The 22,465-nt window shown below is 41.9% G+C and overlaps 1 protein-coding gene across 1 annotated transcript in view; it reads right to left on the reverse strand.

Moving 5' to 3' along the window:
- NUP93 (nucleoporin 93) overlaps window positions 1-22,465 on the reverse strand; it is a 103,824-nt gene that overhangs the window by 75,604 nt on the left and 5,755 nt on the right. The window contains exons 2-3 of the mRNA XM_038754504.1: window positions 21,884-22,088; window positions 18,267-18,384 (exon numbers count right to left, since the gene is read on the reverse strand). Coding sequence (XP_038610432.1) covers window positions 18,267-18,384; window positions 21,884-22,062 — 297 coding nt within the window. The 5' untranslated portion in view covers window positions 22,063-22,088. The remainder of the gene's footprint in view (window positions 1-18,266; window positions 18,385-21,883; window positions 22,089-22,465) is intronic.

Below are 22,465 nucleotides of genomic sequence, written 5' to 3' on the forward strand. Positions count from 1 at the left end.
TTAAAAAAGCATTAAATTCCCTTTCCGACCAACCCATGGAAGCTAACATTTGAGTGCAGAACACTGCAGTAAGCGCTTGGGAGAGCACAAAAGCACCCCTTCCCTATCCTCAGGGAGCTTGCAATCCACCAGGGAAAACAAAAATTATTTACAAAGAATGGAAATTTGTAAATTTCCTGCGGCAGGAGGCAAAGGGGCATCATAGTCATCAACAGTATGAATGCAAATGGATGAAACTGCGGAAAAAGTGAAAAAAATGCAGCTGAATTAAAATATGTACCGAAATACAGAGAATATGCATAAATACCAAAGTCCTAAGGGTGACTATTGGGCTGACAGGGATTAGAGTGTTGGGAACTGTGCCCTAGAGAAGGTGAGATTTTTAGGAGGGTTCTGAAGATCACAAGAGCTGTGGTCTGGCAGATTTATGGTGGGAAAAGGTCCAGCCTGGCAGAACAGTTGAGGGGAAGGGGTCATGTGTGGAAGAATCAAGAGTGAAACGCAGTTTTCAAGATAGCTTAGGGGGAGCAAAGAGTGTAAATTGGAGCAAAGCAGATGAAGAGAGATATTACGCAAAATGGTAAGAGGGGACGGGGCACCCAGAAGCCAACAGAAGGGAGTTTTTACTCGATATGGAGGGTGATGGATTAACCTGTCATTTTTTGAGGGGCGGAGAGACATGTTACAACTGACATTTCCGGACGATGATCTGGGTAGGAGTATGGAGTACACACTGAAGAGCACCAAGGCTGAAGCCGGGCTGATACAGTTGCCGAACTGATAAGACCAGAGCTAGAACAACAGATAGGTTTGGGAGTCAGTCAGAGAGGAAGCAGCTATGAAGCCACATGAGTGAATAAGTTCTCCCCCCAGGAGTGGGAATCTAGCTAGTAGGAGACCAAGAACGGACTCCTGCAAAGACCCCCTCAGTTATAGGGTACAAGGAGGATGAGAAGCCAGCAAATTAAACTGAGAAGGACGAGGACACAGGACGGATGACTACCGTGTCAGCAAAATCACGGTGTGGCAGTTTTTCAAGATGACAGCACCCAACAACATTCAAGCGGCCGAGTGGTCGAAGGCTGGGACAGAAGAGATGCCCATTGGGCTTGGCAAGGGAGAGGGTCACTGAGGACCTCAGAGAATGGGGTCTGGGTGGAGAGGGAATGGGTCTACCAACTTTGTTGTATGATACTCTCTCAAGCGCTCAGTACACAGTAAGCACTCAAATACGACTGACCGAATGAATACCACTGGATTGACTGATTTTCGTGCTTCAAGGCAGGATGAAAAAACAATCATTAAAATTATTACGAACATTGAGTATCTATACTGTGCAGAACTCTGTACTCTGAGAATTTACAGAAAAAAACTGGACAGTAGCTAGTTTTCCCTAGCTACGGGGGAAGTCCTAGAAACAATAGTTCAATATTGTACATTCAAATATCAACCGTATCGGGATACCTAGTGAAAAGAGCCCGGGCTTGGGAAATAGTGGGCCTGGGTTCTAATCCTGCCTCGCTCCTTCTCTGTTGTGTGAATTTGGGGAAGTCCCTTAACTCTTCTGTGCCTCTGTTTCCTCATCTGTATGTCTCCCCCTTCTAGACTGTGAGCCCGCTGTTGGGTAGGGACCGTCTCTCTATGTTGCCAACTTGTACTTCCCAAGCGCTTAGTACAGTGTTCTGCACACAGTAAGCACTCAATACGATTGAATGAATGAATAAAACAGGTTGAAGCCTACTCCCTTCATTTAAACTGTGAGTCCTATGTGTGATAAGGACGGTGTCCAATCTATCTCGCATCAACTCCAATGCTTAGTGCAGTGTTTGGCTTCTAAATGCTATTATTATTATTATTATTCATTAAGAAGCCAGTAAAAAGTAAATCTAGCCTAATGTTCTACCACTGATGAAAGCATTTCTGCTTTACCTACACCTGGAGGGAAACAGAGCTTTGACATTATGATGTTGCGTGACACTGTTGTATGGAAGGTATGGGTGGCGCCCACCCACTGCTCCAACCCAGCCCAGTCCTACTTGGCAATCGAAAAAGGAAAGCAGTATGGCCTAATGGATAGAGCATGGGCCTGGGGGTCAAAAGGATCTGGGTTCTAATTCCAGCTCCACCGCTCGTCTGCTGTGTGACCTTGGGCAAATCACTTCATTTCTCTCTGCCTCCGTTACCTCACTTGTAGAGAAGCAGCGTGGCTCAGTGGAAAGAGCACGGACTTTGGAGTCAGAGGGCACGGGTTTGAATCACAAATCTGCTGTGTGACCTTGGGCAAGTCACTTAACTTCCCTGAGCCTGTCACCTCATCTGTAAAATGGGGATTAAGACTGTGAGCCCCACATGGGACAACTTGATCACCCTGTATCCCCCCCAAACGCTTAGAACAGTGCTTTGTACATAGTAAGCGCTTAACAAATGCCATTATTATTATTATTATTATTATTAAAAATGGGGAATTAAGACTGTAAGCTCCTTGTGGGACATGGCCTGTGTACAAACCGATTACCTTGTATTTACCCCACCACTGAGAACAGTTCCTGGCACATAATAAGCACTTAGAAACACCATTTAAAAAAAAAAAAGGCCAGGGAGACAGTTTGGATTCTCAGACCAAAAGGACACAAGCTATGCGGCATGGATTTGAGTTGGCATTAACCTTATTTTGGACTTTTGGGTGGGGGAGATACCTTCTAATGTTTATGTGTAAGACAACAGATATTCTGCGGAACTAAATTTACTGAACAATGCTGAGAGGGAATGAGTTTTATGAAGCATTGGAGTCATGCCCAAAAACTACTGCTGTAATAAATTAGAGGAGAAAAAAAAACTTAGTATTTCTGCAGTGGAAAAAATTAAAAATCACCCTCTCTCGCTTTTCCCCAAAGAACCCAAGTATGCCATAAACTATTAGTTTAAATGGAGGGGAGGAGAGGAGGCCAAAGAGCTGTGAAAGAACAAAACCAACAACGGCAAATATTTTGGGGGGGTTGTCCCCAGTTAGACTTGAAGATCCCTTTGTTTGGGTAATTACATTTAGTTTAACTGGGAATACACTACTTATGTGGGGAGCTTGGAATCATGAATTTTGATTATAAGCCAAATTCAGTGAAGTTGACATTTGGCGATCATTGCGATACATGCACTTGTAACAGCTCAGTAAAGCAGGTACTTTTGTTGAGCTGATTTTATATCTGTCAAAATCTTCAAACAGCCTTTTCTTTAGATGACCGACTGCTCTTGGGCATGAGGCACTGATATGATAACACAGTCTTCCTTTGCTTTCATCTTAATCTCAGGAGGCTCCAAGATGGATCCCTTACTGAGGGCCATGATAGAAACACATTTTCAGGGCAGCCATAGTTTAGAAGAATCTTGAATACGGGTAAAGTCAAAGTCTTCCTGATACCAAGGAAAACCCTACAGAAAACTGCAGTTGCTCTTAGCATTTCCTGCAGTGAAGGTCACATTGGTAACGCACCTAGAGTGCTGAGTAAAACTACTGAGGTTCCAACAAGAGGAAGGGACTGGTTCAGGAAGATTTTTTACAATAATCTCTATGGAAACAGAAAGAAAAGTGATGCACCTGTACGTCTTAGCTCTATCTTCATTCTTGAATATTCTCATCATCATAACATCATTAATTCACTGAGATCGTCCCATAACCCCAGGTCTTTAGGAAAAAGGCACAGAAAGGGATCCGCCCCATATGGCGTTAAAGGTTTCAGTGGTGATTATAACTGCTTCGAACACTTTTAACATTCTTCCACCGATTGATTCGCCCCACCCTCAACCCCACAATTATGCACGTATCTTTAAATTATATGCTATAAATTATTCTGTCTACCCATAATTAGGAGAGGCAGCGTGGCTTAATGGAAAGAGCACGGGCTTGGGAGTCAGAGGACAACATGGGTTCAATTCTCACTCCACCACTCTGCTGTGTGACCTTGAGCAAGCCACTTAACTTTTCTGTGCTTCAGTTACCTCATCTGGAAAATGGTTAGGATTAAGACTGTGAGCCCCACATGGGACAACCCGGTTACCTTGCATTTACCCCAGCATTCAGAACAGTGCTTGGCATATAGTAAGCGTTTAACAAATACCATAATTATTATTTAATAATTCATGTCTGAATCACCTTCTAAGCTGTAATCTCATTGTGGACAGAAAACATGTCTGCTTAACAAATACCATAATTATTCTGATTATTTATTTCTATTTCATGTCCGAATCCCCCTCTAAACCATAAGCCCATTGTGGACAGAAAATGTGTCTTATTAATAAATGCTATATTATATATATAAAATATATAAATGAAAATAAATTTACCCCCCTGGGGGTAAAGCACTGTACTATGACTTTGGGAGAGTGCTTCACATTCTAGACTAGTGTTCAGCCCCAATGTGGGACTTCTCCTCCCTTCTTTCAGAATATCCCAGAGGACCTGAGTAACAGTGAGTACTGGCAGGCATTTTTTCCTGATTTCGCCACTGAGACTGACAACTGTGTTGTATCCTCTTGCTAGTTGGATGGCCAAGGGTCAAAAGGGTTTCATCACTTCCAAAAGGAAGCACATAGTGTTGATTAATAAGTGTACTTAATAGCAATTCAGCATTCCTCTTCCACTTTACCTCTCCCAAAGGAGCAGCCTCTTCCCTAGCCTTCGAACTACTTCGTGCCCACCCAGTTTCACTTAGTGCTACAATCTCAATGTTATTGCCCCATTAAAGTTCCCTGGGCTGGTACCAGTAAAAATACTCAGTGGCCCCAGATGTTCATATATCTGTTCATTCCCAGAAAGATGAATTGGATTTCTTTTAATGCGGGGAGGTTGCTACCCTTTATCTACAGCTCAGTCCTTGCTGGCGTGAACCCTTCATTTAAATGGCAAGGAGGCTATAAAAGCTGGAGATTTTCTTCCACTGCAGCTCTCATTTGCCTTTGTCACCGTTGAGGTTCTATGGCCTTCTTCCATCTGCTCCATCATCGGTCATTTGGAAACATAAAGGCTAAACTCTTCACTTCGGTAGGTTCTAGTAGGAAAAGCAGAAAACTCCAAACCACATTGTTCTCAAGGATACTGTATTACACAAGAATCTCCACTGTTTGCAATGTCGAATTCCACATGAATAAAAGTGGAAAAAGACACATTTGTGTACTCATTTCATCAGTACAGAGAAGGAACATGGCATAGTGGACAGAGCACAGGCCTAGGAGCCAGAAGGACCCGGGTTCTAACCCTGACTCCACCCCTTGTCTGCTGTGTGACCTTGGGCAAGTCAATTTCCTTCTCTGTGCCTCAGTTACCTCATTTGTAAAATGGGAATTAAGACTGTGAGCCCTACAAAAGACAGGGACTGCATCCAACCTGACAACCCTGTATCTACCCCAGTGCTTAGAACAATATTTGGCACATAGTAAGCACGTAACAAATAACATTATTATTAGTATATAACATGGTGCCTAGGAGCAATAGCCAGGAATGGTTATCATCAGATAGATTTTAACTCTGCATTTTCTTAAGTAGGAACAGAGTTTTAAAAACTCACTAGGCTAAATTGAATGTAGGGTACCATGATGGTAGGCAGTTCTCTCCCCGATCAGAGTGTAAGCTCCCTGTGGGCAGGGAATGTGTCCCTTCCATTATTCTGTACATCCCAAGCAACTAATACAGTGCACTGCACCCAGCTGCCATTCAAAAAATGTGACTACTCCTGTGAGCTCCTACTACATGCATCTCTGCCAAATCCACCTGACTCCTGACCTGAAACACCCCTATGATTCCAAAGGATTTCTCTCATAGCAATTGTGCAGAATTTTCAATGCTTTGGCTCTAATGTGGACGACGGTCAGGTCTGTATATATGAATAGTATTGGAACTAAAGAATGTTACCAAAAGAGAAAGTTCAAGATATGAACCCATAAGCAGTACAAGCACAAGTGTGCATTCTTCTCTAAAACTCTTAATCCTTAAAAAGGAGGCTCTCGTGAATTTAATTGCTGACCCACTCAGGAGAAATAGGATCACTCCAAAGAAGAGATGAAAAGAGAATTGCTAGAGAGAGAGAATAATTCGTGCTACAAATAACAGCCTGCCTAGAAGCTGCAGGAAAACAACTAAGAATAAATTGGAACGCACTGCACTGCATATCAAACCATTAAGACATCCTGATCCTGGGTAAGAAGCAAAGTAAGCTGATGTCATTGGCATGACTGGGTCTCTAGATGGTAATGTAAAAATGATGTGGTTGGGGAAAAATCGTCTTGCTAACATCTTCTGATTGATTTTTTAAAAAGTCCAAATCTTCCAATTTGTCTGAGAAATTCATCATGGTGTTGGTTAAGTGCTTACTATGTGTCAAGCACCAAACTAAGCACACAGGTAAGTATGAGTTAATCAGGTTATTCCACCTCTAAGAGTTCTCCACAATTCTCTCCACCTTATTTTGCCTCCCTACTGCTTCATTCCAGCACTTAGTCCCATCTCAACCACAATTTTGTACACATCCTTAACTCAGTTACTTCCCTTAACCTGTAATTTATTTTAATGGACATCTCTTCTGCTAGGGCAGGGATGGTCTACTTGCTGTACTGCTCTCTCCCAAGCGCTTAGTTCGGCACTCTGCATAAAGTAAGTGCTCAATAAATACCACTGACTGATGGATTGAATGCCACTCTCCACCTTTCTGAGTCCTGCCTGGGCAGGGAACATGTTTACCAACTCTGTTATACTGTACTCTCTCAAGGGCCTAGTACAGTACTCTAGACACAGCAAGCGCTCAGTAAATATGACTGACTGATTGATCTGGCGTAAGTCTGTGGCTGAGTTAGCCAGCAGAATCAGGCCATGAAATCAGGGGTAGACCAGAAAATGATAGTGTACCTCGAGTGCGTGTGTGGGTGGGTGGGTGTGTGTTTGCGGTGGAGGGTAAGCTTTGAGGCTTTCCATATTACTCACTGCTTCAATTATCCATGCTATTGCTCCTTTCCATTGGTGAGATAATTGAGATTACAGTAGGAGGTAAACGCCTCTACTAATGCTTTGGACCTAACATCTTCATATCTCAATTGTTTATATATTACTTCTACCCTTCACTCACTTTCTCACTGCATCACTGAGAAGTATGGGACAGATTTTGTTACTGATCAGGAAACCAAAGCCTCAAGTTGTCTGAATAACTGGACAGGAGATTCTGATTCCTGTCATCTCCTTTGCGACAACTCCATAGTAAATGATGGATTTTCCCCAGCTAACAATAAGGCTAAATCCCAACTCTCCTAAATTACATTACCCACTAACAAAATGGTATCCTATGATGGAGGAAAAAAAACAAATAAAAACTGGTGTGGTGGGGGAACTATCATTTAATTATGGAGGATACCACCACCTAGGATTTCCAAACCACCGTTTGTCATAAAAATTCAAAGCACTCTTTCAATTACCTCATTTTACTGTCACATATTTGTGAGGTAATATGGGTTAATAAGGACAGCTCTCCAGAAATATCAAAGTTTGCATCCAAATTTCTTTAGAGTCCTAAGAAAATATATACCTTAAGAGGTATGTGGTATCCCCCTGCCAACCACATCGTACACACTGAACTGCTTCCAGCACATCTAACTTGGGAAAGTTCCTTCCCTATTCTAGAGCCTCCACAAATGTATCTCAATGATGATGACTGCTCAGTCCTCAATTTTTTACTGCAGTGTGAAGAGTTTCAAATATGAGGTTTTAAAAAACTAAGCTCGTGTGCATTTCTCATATGTGATAATGGCTCAATTTTTCTGGATGGCTGCATTTTACAGAAAGCAGATGGGCACAGTATCCTACATCTGATCATTTTGTATTTGTCAGCTTGAAGCTTTAGGCAGTAAAAGTTGAAATTAAACAAATACCACCCAGACAATACAACAGACCAACAAAACACCTAAATAAACTCTCAATTATCCACCTTGTGCATTATCTACATCCCTTGCTTCTCCTCCTACTAGTTGCCTGCCTTTTGGCTACCTCATTAGCGCCACTATCAACTGGGGGGTCAGAGACATAAAGGATATAAAATTCAAACCAGTAAAATTTTGCTTTTTATTAACCTTACTAGTGAACTCCTGGAAAGGAAGAAGGTGGTAAGGAGGAGTAACAGTGGTAGTGTTCAGTATGGTCTAAGTGTTGAGGTAAAAACAGGACACTTAGATCAGTCATGGTCCCCAACCCACAGTCTCCTTATCCTGCTACAGCTAAAAGTTACCAGAGTTTGGGAATTCAATTTTGACTCTGGAAGGAAATTAAGGCCCAGAAGGACAACTGAGGATCCTGGGGGAGGTGGTTTAATGTCTGTCTCCCCTCTAGGCAGTAAGGCTGTTATGGGCAGGGAACGTGTCTGCTAATTCTGTTGCATTATACTCTCCCAAGCACTTAGTACACTGCTCTGAATGTGGTAAGCAATCAATAAATACAATTGATTGACTGGCATTATCCTGGCCAGGGAAGAACTGGTTGGCTCCCTGGGCCATACGTCTAACATCAGAGACGTGCCATTCTCCCTAGCATACCCCTTATTCTCATCCTGTGGCCTTGAAATACATGAACAGGTCTCACTGAGAGACCCTCTTCAGGAACTCCCATTTGCCACTGGTCCTGCTCCCAAGAGCCACCTTTGATCCTCCAATCCCACTGGTTAAATTTCTCACTCCCACCCTTTCTCACAACTGTTATCACTTTAGTGTTGTTTATTTTTAACTGAATGTGTTTGTATATTACTTTTCCCTATATCTATTCTGCCCCCAACATTTTAGATCTGTAAGCCTGTTGTGGGCCAGGGCCTGTGTCTGGCCCAATATTCTTGTGCTTTTCCCAAGCATTCAGTACAAACGGATGCTTTTCACTAAAAAAGCACTTGGTGAGAATTATGACACTAAAAATAATAACCTATTTGCCTTCAGGACCTAAAAAGAGCACAGATATACCACTGGATTGGATTAATCAATCAATCAATCAATCAATTGTATTTATTGAGTGCTTACTGTGTGCCCAGCACTGTACTAAGCGCTTGGGAAGGACAAGTTGGCAACATATAGAGATGGTTCCTACCCAACAGTGGACTCACAGTCTAGAAGGGGGATTAAGAGTATGAGTCCCATGTGGGACAGAGACTGTATCCAACCCAATTTGCTTGTACCCACCCCAGCACTTTAGTACAGTGCCTGGCACATAGTAAGCATTAAATACCACAATAATTATTATTATTCACTGCCATAGACCTACACTAAGGAAGGGTAAAGTGCAGTAGGAGGGGAAAGAAACACTACTTTGTAGCAAAAGCTGCATGGAGGATGCCTGGCTGGAGAAATGGCTTACTGCAACAGCAGAAAACTGCCTGAAAGGGGAAGGGAGGGGAGATGAGGGAACAGAAGAGGAGGGGAAAGGAGGCAGATTGACTCAAACCACTCCCAGTCTCTGTGAATTTGATTTCTTGCTTTTCAGTGTAGACGCTGTGAATATATGTAACCAGAACTTGTATAAATTGGGGGAAATCTGTAAGCCAAAAACTGGTTACAAACCTCAGTCAAAATGTAGTCTTTTCTGCTCCCCAAAATGGAGGATGCATTATTAAGTGTTACCAGTTACAAATGCCTTTACTCCCTATGGCTGCTGCTGTCAACAGTCGGTTCCCAGAGCTGAAGGAAATAGGTTCCCTGTCTCTCCAAAGACTCTTAGGTCTGTGAAGGGGATCATGACTCTCAGGCCCTCAGAAGACCCTCCCTCCTCCCTACACCCACAGTCATTCCAGGGGAGGTCTACTCTGAACAATCCTTTGAATTTGAAAGGGCCTCAGTCTCGAAGGATCCCACATTAATGGGATTTACCTGTATTTCTTTTCAAAGATGACTTTCCTGACCATCTACCATATGCAGGTGGGAACAAAACTAATGCATAAGCAATACAATTCAATTTCAATTCCGCACACATAGTAGACGAAATAAACTCTACTTTTGTGACGACAAATCAAGGGTCAAAACCAAAAACAAACCACCACCAAAAGACAAAACGCCAGCTCTCCCGTTTCTTAAAAAAAAAATCTATCCAACCAAAGATCAGTAGAGTGCAATGCAGACAAGATATTAGATTGCTTTAGTACTGAAACAGTTTTATGATTATCAAAGCCCTTTACCTTCTTATAACTCTCTAAAAACAGGCTAAGAGACTCAAACATGCTCTTTTCATTTACCGGCCTGCAGGCAGGAAAAGGAAGGAAATCATGAATATTTCATTTTAGTTGCTATATGGTTGGCAGAGCAAGTAAAATCAATTACTAGTGAGGATATATTCTTGTAGATGAAGCATCAGCTTTCTCCAACCCAATCTTTTAACGTTGTTCTTATCCTCTGTTTTGAAATTTATTTGCTCTCTTTTTCTTACGGATTGGGGAATTTTCATGATGAATGGTGTAGGACGTACCTTCTAAGACCAAAAACAAGTGTTTGAGTGATTTCCTAAACAGTGGAGGTTCATACTTCAGAGCTGTTTGATTCTGCAAATATTCCGAAACCTTTGGCCTTCCACGGGCTTTAACACACTTCATTAGTTCTCTCCTTCCTACTTTACCTCACAGACAACCCAACCATATATTTCATTCATCTAATACTACCCCACATACCGTACCTCAATCTCATCTTTCTCGCCACTCACTGATCCCTTGCCCACGATTCTCTCTCTGGCCTGGAACTCCCTCCCCGTCCACATGTGAGAGACCAGTATTCTCCCTCACCTTCAAAGACCTACTAAAATCATATCTCCTCCAAGACTCTTTCCCTGACAAAGCCCCTACTTCCCTTACTCATCCAAATTTCTGCTCCACCTATGCCCTTGTGTTTATAACTCTCGAAGCCCTTTGATTTTTCACCCCTCCGCCACAGCACTTATCTGCCTGCAATTTATTTTAATATCTGCCCCTGCCTCCCTCAATCTAGTCTGTAAACTCCCTGCGGGAGGGGATCATGTTTACCTCTTCTACTGCATTGTACTTTCCCATGTGTGCACACAGTAAGGACTCAAATATCAGTGATCAATTGATAAGGTAGTATTTTACCTTTGGGCAAACAAGTCAAATATTAAATAATAATAATAATAATGGCATTTATTAAGCGCTTACTATGTGCAAAGCACTGTTCTAAGCGCTGGGGAGGTTACAAGGTGATCAGGTTGTCCCACAGGGGGCTCACAGTCTACATCCCCATTTTACAGATGAGGTAACTGAGGCCCAGAGAAGTTAAGTGACTTGCCCAAAGTCACAGAGCTGACAATTGGCAGAGCTGGGATTTGAACCCATGACCTCGGACTCCAAAGCCCATGCTCTTTCCACTGAGCCATGCTGCTTCTCTGACTTCCAGAATGACAGAGGAAGGTATGCATATTTAAATTAATAGAATTAACTGTGAAGTTTGATCATTATAGACTTTGTTGCATTTTTGCTATATCACCGGTATGACTACAGATATTGGAGGCATTTACATGGAAAGGGTTTTAGAGATGTGGATGGATGTGAATGTGGTCCATCCAACCTGAAGCGAGTGACGTCAGGGACAGAAGTTTGTTATCCTGCATGTTTTTCTTTTGACTAACAGGCCCCACTAGTAAGAGGAGATATTAGTGGGAAATGAGCACAACAGAAATGTGACCAATACAGAAAGGGAAAAAAATAACTGGCAGGGAGAAAGAGGAAAAAAAAGACTTATTAAGCCACAGATTTTAACCTAATTCCAAGGGGCATGGCTTGACAGAAGCCACAAGGATAAGCTTGATTAATTTTTCTTCTGATGAAAAGGTGTCAAATTATTAACAAACTCTAAAGTAACCTGATGTGACCAGAAAAGGACGGTTATTCCTAATCCAGTGTATCACCACAAATATCTCTAAAATTATTTCATAAATTGCAATGGGTAGTGATAGCTTTGAAATTGTAGGGGTTGGTGTTGCTTAGCAATAAGACCCTGGAGAATGTAGTTATGGTAGTTAATTAACAGTGGCTGGGCAAGGAGTGTGAGCATCAATGGTATTTACTGAGCTACGCCTTGAGCAAGGCACTGTACTAGACACTTGAAAGAGCACCAGAAGTATGGCACAAATGCGGAGTTTTATAGAATCAGCTCCCTTACTAGGTCTTTGAATTGACTGAAGTTTGACATACTGCATTTTCCAAGAGCTTAGTACAGTGCTCTGCACACAGTAAGTGCTCAATAAATACGACTGAATGAATGAATGAGAAATGCTTAACGTTCTTCAATTGAAATACTATAAGCAGCTTTGGCCTAGAGGATAGAGAACCAACCTGGGATTCAGAAGCACCTGGGTTCTAATCCCTGCTCTGCCACCTGTCTGCTGTGTGACCCTGGGCAAGTCACTTCACTTCTCTTTGCCTCAGTTACCTCATCTGTAAAGTGGGGATTAAATACTGGATGCCCCATGTGGGTCATGGACTGTGTCCAACCTGATTAGCTTGTATCTATCCTGGCGCTTAGTTTAGGCTGGCTCAGGTCAGATTTTTTTTAGCATAATGCCTGTTCAATAGCTATAGCTCTTAAGTCTACTATTATACACTTCCATAACCTCTCGTGGCTAAAAAAGATCAATGAACATTAAAAAAAATAAAGGAAAAAGATATCCATGATCATCACCGGCATGTATCAACAGATTTTTTGATGTTACCTTTGCTGGCTGAAGCAATTTTTCAAAATGCACTCCCATGGCTATGCTAACATCATTGATTATGACAGACAAGGAAACAAAAACCCTATACTAATTTCAAGCTCCATTAGAAACAGGGAAAAGATAATCAATGTTTACCAAATAGGAATGGACAATCTATATGGAGGAAAATGCTTTTCAGGCTGCTAAGTAACACAAACAGTGGGTGGTGCACAGTATTTGGCAGCAGCCCTTTAAGGATGTGTCAGCATTTCCACTTATGAGCCGAATTTCAAGGGTCTTATAAATTGGAATAATAAATTCATGCTGACATATATTCAACATATGGGATGCTGCTGCCCTCCCATCTCAAAAATGTGGGCTATTTGAAAAAACAATCTACCCACAGTCAGCACATCAGATGGTGTGGATTCCTTTGTTGTTTTGAAAACAAAATCTGGGCACGTCCAAGAATGTAAACTTCTAGCATTTGGAAGGGGATTTTCTCTTTCTATCATCCAGGTAATAGTAATGATAATAAAACTAATAACCGTGGTACTCATTAAGTGCTTGTTAAGTGCCAGGCACTGTTGTAATCACTGGGTTAAATACAAGATAATCAGGTCAGACACAGTCTCTGTCCCATACGTGGCTTGCAGTCTAAGGGGAAAGGAGAACAGGTATTTAATCTCCACTTTACAAATGAGTAAATTAAGGTACAGAGAAGGTAACCGACTTGCCCAAAGTCACACAGCAAGGCAAGTGGTGCAGCCAGGATTAGAACCCAGGTCCCGAAGCCAAGTCCCCTGATTCTCGGGTAAGGCAGCCAGCTAGGATACTATTTCCCTGGAGAGGGTCTCTCCAACAGTATCAAAATCCAGCAGGTTAAAAAAAGGCATCATATGATTAGCTGGAAAAAAAAAACCCCACACTTTGCAAGTTATTTGGTAAAGCCTCTGTATTAGCTGAGAAATGGAACTCTATACCCACTTAAAACAGAAGAAACTTTATTCTTAATAGGGTAGAATCAGGCATTTACCAGAATTATTTCCACATGGTAAAAGCCGACTTCAATGTGGGAGAAAATAAAAATGACTTGTTATGAATTTTAATACCATAAGATGACAGCGAGATAGGAAATAATTAAAATTGCTTGGCGTTAACCTTTCCAGTCTACTTTTGAAAGGATCTTAAAATGCCAGAGACAACAAAGAAAGCATCTCTCTTTTGTCCTCAAGAAAAAAAATTCAGTGTAGAGGCTTCTTTTCTGATTTAAGGCTCTTCTAATAGAAACCAAATCAGTGCCAAGGATGACCAGCAAAATAATAACAATCAGCAACACTCATATTGTTCACTAAAATCTCATGCTCTCATGACTAATCATTTCCAAAGCTCAATTCTCAACCCCAAACATAGTATGGAAAATTTCTAGATTAAAAATAAGAAAAAACACAATCATATTAAGGAGATTGGGGGGGACTAGGGAGAATTTGAGGGGAACTACATTTACCTTCTAATCAGTAGCCAATTTAAGGGAAGAAGTATTCATACTTGGCATTTTGGTAGAATCTTTACAGTGTAAGAACAATAAAAATACTTACTGGGTCAGGCTAGTATCCCACTCTGCTCAAAACTGTTTTCAACAATGGCTCCATACTCTCTGAGCCATTCCCTTTTTTCACTGGGGACCACTCGACATTTACTTGAATAGCTAGTTACTCTTCTGGCCAAAGATCCCTTTTCTTGTAAAACCCCTTTAGCCAATCAACAAAATGGATAAGGTATCCATCTGGTTCACACCTCAGGACTAGTTAGCTTAAGTACAATCTACTTATCCAAAATACAGGTTTTCACTATGTGTTTTGCAGAAAAGAGTTTGGAGAATTAGGGACCATTCTTCTGATAATACACTATTATTGGGATAAAACGCAATGCAATGTCAGAAGATATCTATGGAATCAAGCAATGTCTGAGTTTTTTTTTTTAATTTGTGACTTGTCCAGAACAAAACCCCCTCTTCATGGGAGAATCCATTGTGTGTGTTAGGTACCTGTGACTCTCCTTGACACCCGTCTTCAGGGTTAAGTACTAACAACTCTATTTCTTCTAATCAGGATCCATTATCCATAAATCTACTCTCCTCACCTGAAACGTGGCCTAGTGACTAGAGTGTAAGTTTGGGAATCCAAAGGCCCGGGTTCTAATACCAGTACTGCCAGTGATCTACTGGATGATCTCGGGAAAGTTATTTCACCTCTCCGAGCCTCATTTTCTCATCAGAAAAATGGGGCTTAAATATTATCTCTTCCTCCTTCTTGAACTGTGAACCCTGTGTGACACGGAATAATGTATGACTTGTTAATCTTATATCTCCCTCAGCATTTAGTGTAATGCATGACACGTAAAAAAATGCTTACTAAATACCATGAGGTTCCCCAGTTTATTCTCTTTGCTCCTCCCGGGCTCACCATCTGAAATGAGCTCTTACTTCCCCCATCTTCTCCTGTCCATTGTCATTCCCTTCCCCATTCCTGGAATTCATTCCCAATAAGAGTAGTATAGCCTAATGGAGAGAGCACAGGCCTGGCAGTCAGAAAGACCTGGGTTCTAATCCCAGCTCTGCACGTCTGCTGTGTGACCTTGGGCAAATCACTTCACTTCTCTGTGCCTCAGTTTCCTCAACTGTAAAATGGGGATTAAGACCGGGAGCCCTATGTGGGACCTGGACTATATCCAACCCGATTCGCTTGTTTCTACCCCAGCGCTTAGTACAGTGCCTGAAAAATAGTAAGTGCTTAACAAATACCATTTTTTTTTTAAAAAAGCCTATTTGAAATCCTACCTCCTCCAGGAAACATTCTTTGATTAATCCCCACCACAGTCATGTCAATCTAACAGTATCTTAACATTTACATATGTACCAATCTCATACTGATCTCTGTACCCTATTTATTAATATACGTACATATTCATCTTCCAGTTCCCCTGCTAATACCATCCAACTAGACTGTGAGCTCAACGTGGGCAGGAAAGTGTCTGTTGTTATATTGTACTCTCCCAAGTGCTTGGTGCTTTGCACACAGTAAGTGCTCATAAAGACAACCGAATAACACCAGTCCTAACTGGTCTTCCTACTCCCACTATTTGTAACCGATGTCTGTCTGCTCATTGATCCCATTAGACTGTGAACTATTTGAAGGCCTGTTAGTTCTACTGCATATCGTTAAGCACTTAGTACAGTGCAATACATACAGTGACACCAAATAAATAGTCCTGATTTTTCTGAACCCATCTCGAGCCCAATGACATTTTTGGCATACACTACTTTCTACAGTAATGAATTCCATATGCTCCCTTACTGACTCTTTTATGGTTAGTTTTGAAGCTGTCACTTTTTAGCTTTGCTGGGTGCCCTCTAGTTCTAGACTTGTGGGATTTGGTGAACAAATCCATGTTTGCCTGCTCTCTACCCTTCATGAATTTACAGACTTCAAAAATATCCTCTCTGAGCATTCACCTTTCCAAACTAAAAGTCCTCTTCTTTACACACCCTCCTCATACGGAAGTTATTCCCATTACTTGTCCAGTTAATCAATGGTTATTTATTGAGTGCTTACTATGGGCAGATCACTGTACTACGAGCTTGGGAGAGTACAAAAGAACAGAGACATGTTCTGTTTATGACAGACATGTTCCCTGCCCACGGTCATCATCATCATCATCATCATCAATCGTATTTATTGAGTGCTTACTATGTGCAGAGCACTGTACTAAGTACTTGGGAAGTACAAATTGGCAACATATAGAGACAGTCCCTACCCAACAGTGGGCTCACAGTCTAAAAATCATCTTACACTCTAGAGGGGAAGATAGTCTGTTCTTAAAAAACATTCATTCTAGAGTTTAATCTTATTTTGAACTTTGACCATTTACAGATTATGGACAGTAAATTCAGGATTTTAAATTTAACTTGATTATTTTTATTTCCTGGTCCAGCTAATGGAATCAAATTTTCAGAAGAGTTTTTAAACAAACGAATTCAAAACTTTCCACTTGATGCCAACTGATGCCAATGAGATGAAATACATGGAAAAGGATCTGGAAAACCATCTGCGATTCAGTAAAGTATAGCTAATGTGCAGAGGCCAATTCTTCAATTCCTGGGATTAAACCCATTAGAGGGCAATCTACTCTAAACTGAACATTGCCAAACAAGGCAAGGCCCTGGAACATTGCCCGGCCCTCGATCTGTGACCATCGGACCGCCCAACCTAGATGGTGGGGGTGGGAGGAGCTTTACAGTGAGGGTCTCACATCCCTTCAGCTGCTGATGATGACTAGTGGCTTTTCTAACACTCAGGGCCAGAAGCCCCATTCTCCAGAAACTGCTTGCATGGCTCTGGGGGATGAGATGAAGCTCCCTAACCCCCATGGGGCTGCCCAGGCCTGGGGCCTACAACAAAGTGCAGAGTTAAAGTATGAGCCAATACTGGGTGGTGACTCCGAGTCTGTAAGCACTGATTTAAAGAACAAGTCTTCTCACACGATCACTACTGGTCCATGGGAAATTGAATCATGGCCCACAGATGGATTTTTCTTATTTGACTTACACTTTTTTGAGGAGGATAAACATTAACCAGCCCGAGGACTCTTATCAAAGGAAATGGGGCTTTGGTGTTGGCAGGGGCATTGAGAGAATCAGCCGGGAAGTGCCGGCACTGCCGAACTTGGAAGGAACAGTGGGGAACCAGTAAAAACCCCAAGTTCTATGCCATCTTTTCTCCAAACGGTTCCCCCATAGCTGGCTCTTTCCTCAGTCCTTCTGTCACTAAATGGTAGTTGGCCAGAGGGGTCGTTTAACTGGATGGGAAAATATCAGGCTGTGGATCTAGCCCACGGAGAGCCTGGAAATGATCTGCAAGCAGGGGCTCAAGTGGCTACCCTCTTTTGGAGAAACTCCTGCCAGGAACAAGGCTTTCTGATAGCTGAAATCCTTTCTGCATTATAGTAGATAACACTGATAGGTGGGGTTGAGGGTTTTTTGTAATTTTTTAATACGGCAGGATGATTTTTTGGAACTCCCAATTGTTTCACTCACTTAAAATATATTTTTATATGGCTCACAAGATGTGTTGGTTGGCCTGCTCTGGAGCTTAAAGGTGGGAACCATTTTAAAATTCAGTCCTGCAGTCTGGTAAGCACTTGCTTCTCATCCACAAGTACATATCCTTATTCTCTCCCATTTCTCCTATCTCTAAGTTATTGTAATATCTTGTCTCCCCCTTTAGACTGTAAGTTCCTTGTGGGCAGGATTCACAGCTACCAGCTCTATGGTACTGTACTCTCCCAAGCGTTTAGCACCCTACAAGTGCTCAATAAATGACTGATTGCAGAACACTCAAAAAATACACAGAATGACAAACCCCGGAGCTGCCAGGCTGAATTTCAAGTCTTTGCAAAAAATCAGAAAAGTAGGCACTAAAAAGAGTCTTCCAAATCTGTATCAAAAAATCTCATACATTTGTTGAGTGTTCTAACTGCATCACTTCAAGAACAACCTGACTGCTCTAACCTGTATATCTGTATCCTTCACAGGTTCAAGAGGCTCAAATGTAGTCGCTGCGCTTAAACTCTCGAGCCGCTGTGAGATGTGAGAGATGTCAAGTCCTCTGGACCCAAGAAGAACTGACCTGTTGGGGGAAATAAGGGAGAGAGAACAAAATGGAATAAAAATGGGACTTAAACAGCTAATATACTTAAGGCCTAAAGAGGAAAATACTGTTCTAGTATTTAAATCAGTGGCTTCATGTATACAGTACAATCACTCAATATCTACAGGTATCTTCTACCTTTCTAGTAATTCTTGCAAGCCAGCTATAGCCCATGATAATGGACAAGATGCCAAAGTCATCAAAATGACTAAAGTCCCAATTCTAACCAGCTCTTTAATACTGTGTTTTTCATCCTTTGGTATTTCTATTGACCATCCATGAAGTTAGGACACCACAACAAATCCCCCTCCTCTTACTGGGGTATAGAGGGAATGAATATATCCAATTTTCCCCAGTACCGATGCTATCCCCTGGTAGTAAATTAGGTACTTGGGGAGGAGAATTTGCTCCTCCAAGCCATTAGGGTACTACTTAATGCACTTCAACAGGAACGCACTGTGCTGCAGTAATAAAGAACCCAATGTATTTCTACAAAGTGACTTCGGGTCTGGGAAGAGAAACAAAATCAAAAGGAAATATCTGTACAATATTTTGAGGTTCTCTGAAGAAAGGTTCCATTAAACCTGCAAGCACGATTGGATAAAATATAGATGCATATAATGCTTCCGGTTCTTAACCCTGAAAGGAAATTGAGATTTAATCAGTGAAAGATTTTCCTACTGTCCATATTATTCCCTCTAGAACTGCACAGCTATTAAATCTTTCCAAACATGAAGATGTTACGGGATACTGATTCTGAACCCTAGTTTTTTTGGCTTAGGTTTTTGAAGTCACCGTCAGAGGCTTCGCAGTTGGCTGTTTTAATCTAAACTTTAGTCTACCCCCTATCTAAACTGAATCTTGAATTGAAACAGCAACACTAACCAGAATTTTCTTCATGGTATTGCTTTCTACTTACAAGTTTTCATTTTAGTAATGTCATAGCCTCTACTAGTTACATTTATTGTACTATAAGAATATATCTAGGAATATACAAAAGATTATCAATCTTTGGCTTGCTGTATACTTGTTCCACCCTGCCCCAATTTTCCAAGCTATTCTCTTAAAAGGAAAAAAAAAACCCACTGACAAGCAATGTGTTCAAATGAGAAACATGGAAGAAAAGGAGAATATATTCAACTAGCCGGTTAATAGATAATAATTTTCCCATAAATCCCCAAACAAGCAATGACCCTAATGTAATATGTTCATTAAATCATAACTGAACCCAACTAGTAATAGCAATTTATAGTAGTACTTAGAGTCCTAAGGGCAATACAATGTATATTCCCAAGCACTTAATACATTAGCAAAACACGTTCCCTGTCCAAAAGGAAATCCCGATCTAATATCTTGTCACTTTCCACTGCTAGTACCAGCTTTGCTTAAAACTCACTCACAATCTAAACTGTCCTGTCCCAGAACCACCAATAATTTGTGGTGAAAGGCCAATATTACAGAAAGTTGAATTTACTTGTTTTTTTATTTGTTTGTTTTTTGGGTGGGGGGTTGTTTGTTTTTTTGGTGAAGGGGAGAAGAGGGAGAAACTACATAGTCCAGGCTGGAGAATATATATGGAAAGCAGGCAGGCAAATAATACCTAAAGGCTTATACACCTTTTGAGCTTGAGCAAGACTGGTTAAGTAGATCCTTGCTTGGACTGCCTTTAAATCTCTCAACTGAATATTACCAATCAATTGTATTTACTGAGCGCTTACTGTGTGCTTAAGCACTTGGGAGAGTACAATGTAACAGAGTTGGTGGACACATTCCCTACCCACAACGTACTACAGTCACAGTGACTTCAGGTGACAAAGGGGTATTGTCTAGGAGACATTTGTAACAAGGTGCAAGAGAAACACAGTGATGGCCTCAAGATCCCCATATTCTTGTTTTTGATATGACCCAGGTGTCAAAGCGTTGAGTGAGTCTGGAATTAAGAAGTTACTGCTTAAGAGAGATAAAATATTCTCTTTATACATAACGTTCTGAAAGTTTTAAAAACCCAGTAAATGCTCGGTCATGGAACAGAATGTGAACATTTCAATATTTTCAGAATAAACAAGGATGAGGGGCAATGGACAAAACATTTTCCATCCCATCTCTTGGATTTTGAAGGCAGACAAATCAATGTCTCCGCAGACATTTTTGCCCAAGTAGACAGTCCACCAGACAGCCAGTAAGCAATTTCCACCTGCCGAAAACTCTTAGTGCTTTAAGGCTCAATCTTCCCAGCTCAATAATCAGCATAGAAGAAACTATGCCTTCAAGGCTTTTCAGTGGAAGTAAATCTCAAAGATTTTCCCCTCATTTCTTTGCAAGCCCCTAAAGATGCTGTGCTGAGGATCCCTCCAGACTTTGGTGACTTTTTCCACTGGCTAAGTAGTGAGTTTTCCCGGAGCTTCTTCATACATTCTCAAAATGGTGATGATTACAATACCTCTCTCTATATGGTCAGCAAGCTCTTTCTCTTGTTGACCAAATCCCTGCAACCCCTGAGCAACTAGTAGCGTTGAGAAGCAGCATGGCCTAACTGATAGACCATAGGCCTGGGCATCAAAAGGACCTAGTTTCCAATCCCAGCTCAGCCACTTTTCTGCTGTGTGACCATGGGCAAGTCATTTCACTTTTCTGTGCCTCAGTACCTCACCCGTAAAACGAGGATTGAGACTGTGAGCCCAAGTCAGACTGTGGGACGACTGTGTCCAAACCAATTAGCTTGCATCTACCCCAATGCTTAGAAAAGTGCTTGATACATAATAAGCGCTTAACACATTATTGTTATTATTATAATTAATAAAGGAGTTGGAGTTAATAATAATAATCATATTTATCTATCCAGTATGCTATGCTGCTTCTCCCAAGGTTGGGTATTGAATCTCCATTTTACAGGTGGAGTTGCAGCTATGACTTCAGAACACTAGCTCCATGGTGACTTTCTTCTTTTTTTTTTAATGGCTTTTGTTAAGCACTTACTATGTGCAAAGCACTGTTCTAAGCGCTGGGGAGGATACAAGATGATCAGGTTGTCCCACGTGGGGCTCACAGTCTTAATCCCCATTTTACAGATGAGGTACCTGAGGCACAGAGAAGTTAAGTGACTTGCCCAAGGTCACACAGCTGACAACCGGCGGAGCCGGGATTTGAACCCATAACCTCTGACTCCCAAGCCTGTGCTCTTTCCATTGAGCCACGCTTCTTTCCCTCAAGACTGTAAGCTCATTGTGGGCAGGGAATGTGTCCGCTATACTGTCCTCTCCCAAGTGCTCAGTACGGCACGCTGCACATGGTAAACACTCAATAAACATGATGGATTAATTCAGTTACCCACTGGGCAGACAAGTAGGCAGGGTACATTTTTCTAAGCAGCGTGGGTGGCTGCCGAGGAGAGATTCCATCAGGAACAACGGATGAACCAAGCTTGGGCTGGCCACCCGAGGCTCCGGGTGCCAAGGTCGGACCCACCCGGACGACTTACGCCTTGACGTCTGCGGTCTCCTGAGATGTGCGGGTCAGAGTGCGGGAGCGCAGCCGCTCCCCGGCCTGCTGGATCTCCTGTAAGTTGCGTTCGACGTGAGGAAGTTCGGCGATGCCCTCTGTTTCGGCTGCCAGCTGCTCTGCCTGCTGGAGGAGCTCGCCAAACCCTTCCGTGTCCATCTTGGGGACGGGAGAGGAGAGGGAACCTAAGACGACGGGAAGGAGAGGCTGAAAAATCCTGTGCAGGTGTCGCTCTGGTTTACCACAGCCTGGTCCTCTGTGGAAAAGCATATGAGGAGATCAAGATCTTCATCAAAGATTCATGCGTGACATCCAAGAACAATGGAGATGAAGAAATGAGTAAGATTCCTGGCCTCCCTTGGCCCCCTCCTCCCATCCCAGAACAAATGAGAGGCTCAGAGGGTTCAATCAAGGCCTAAAACAAAGCTCATCATATGCAACGCACTTATGGGGAATTAAAAATGCCTCTCTTCTCCAACCCCCACTACATACCCAAACAGCAGAAGTGATACTATCAGCATCCTTGAGGTTTAAAACAATAAACGTTAAATCCTTTCTAAAT

The sequence above is a fragment of the Tachyglossus aculeatus genome, chromosome 11 (assembly GCF_015852505.1).
Source record: "Tachyglossus aculeatus isolate mTacAcu1 chromosome 11, mTacAcu1.pri, whole genome shotgun sequence".
In the NCBI taxonomy this organism is placed as follows: domain Eukaryota; kingdom Metazoa; phylum Chordata; class Mammalia; order Monotremata; family Tachyglossidae; genus Tachyglossus; species Tachyglossus aculeatus.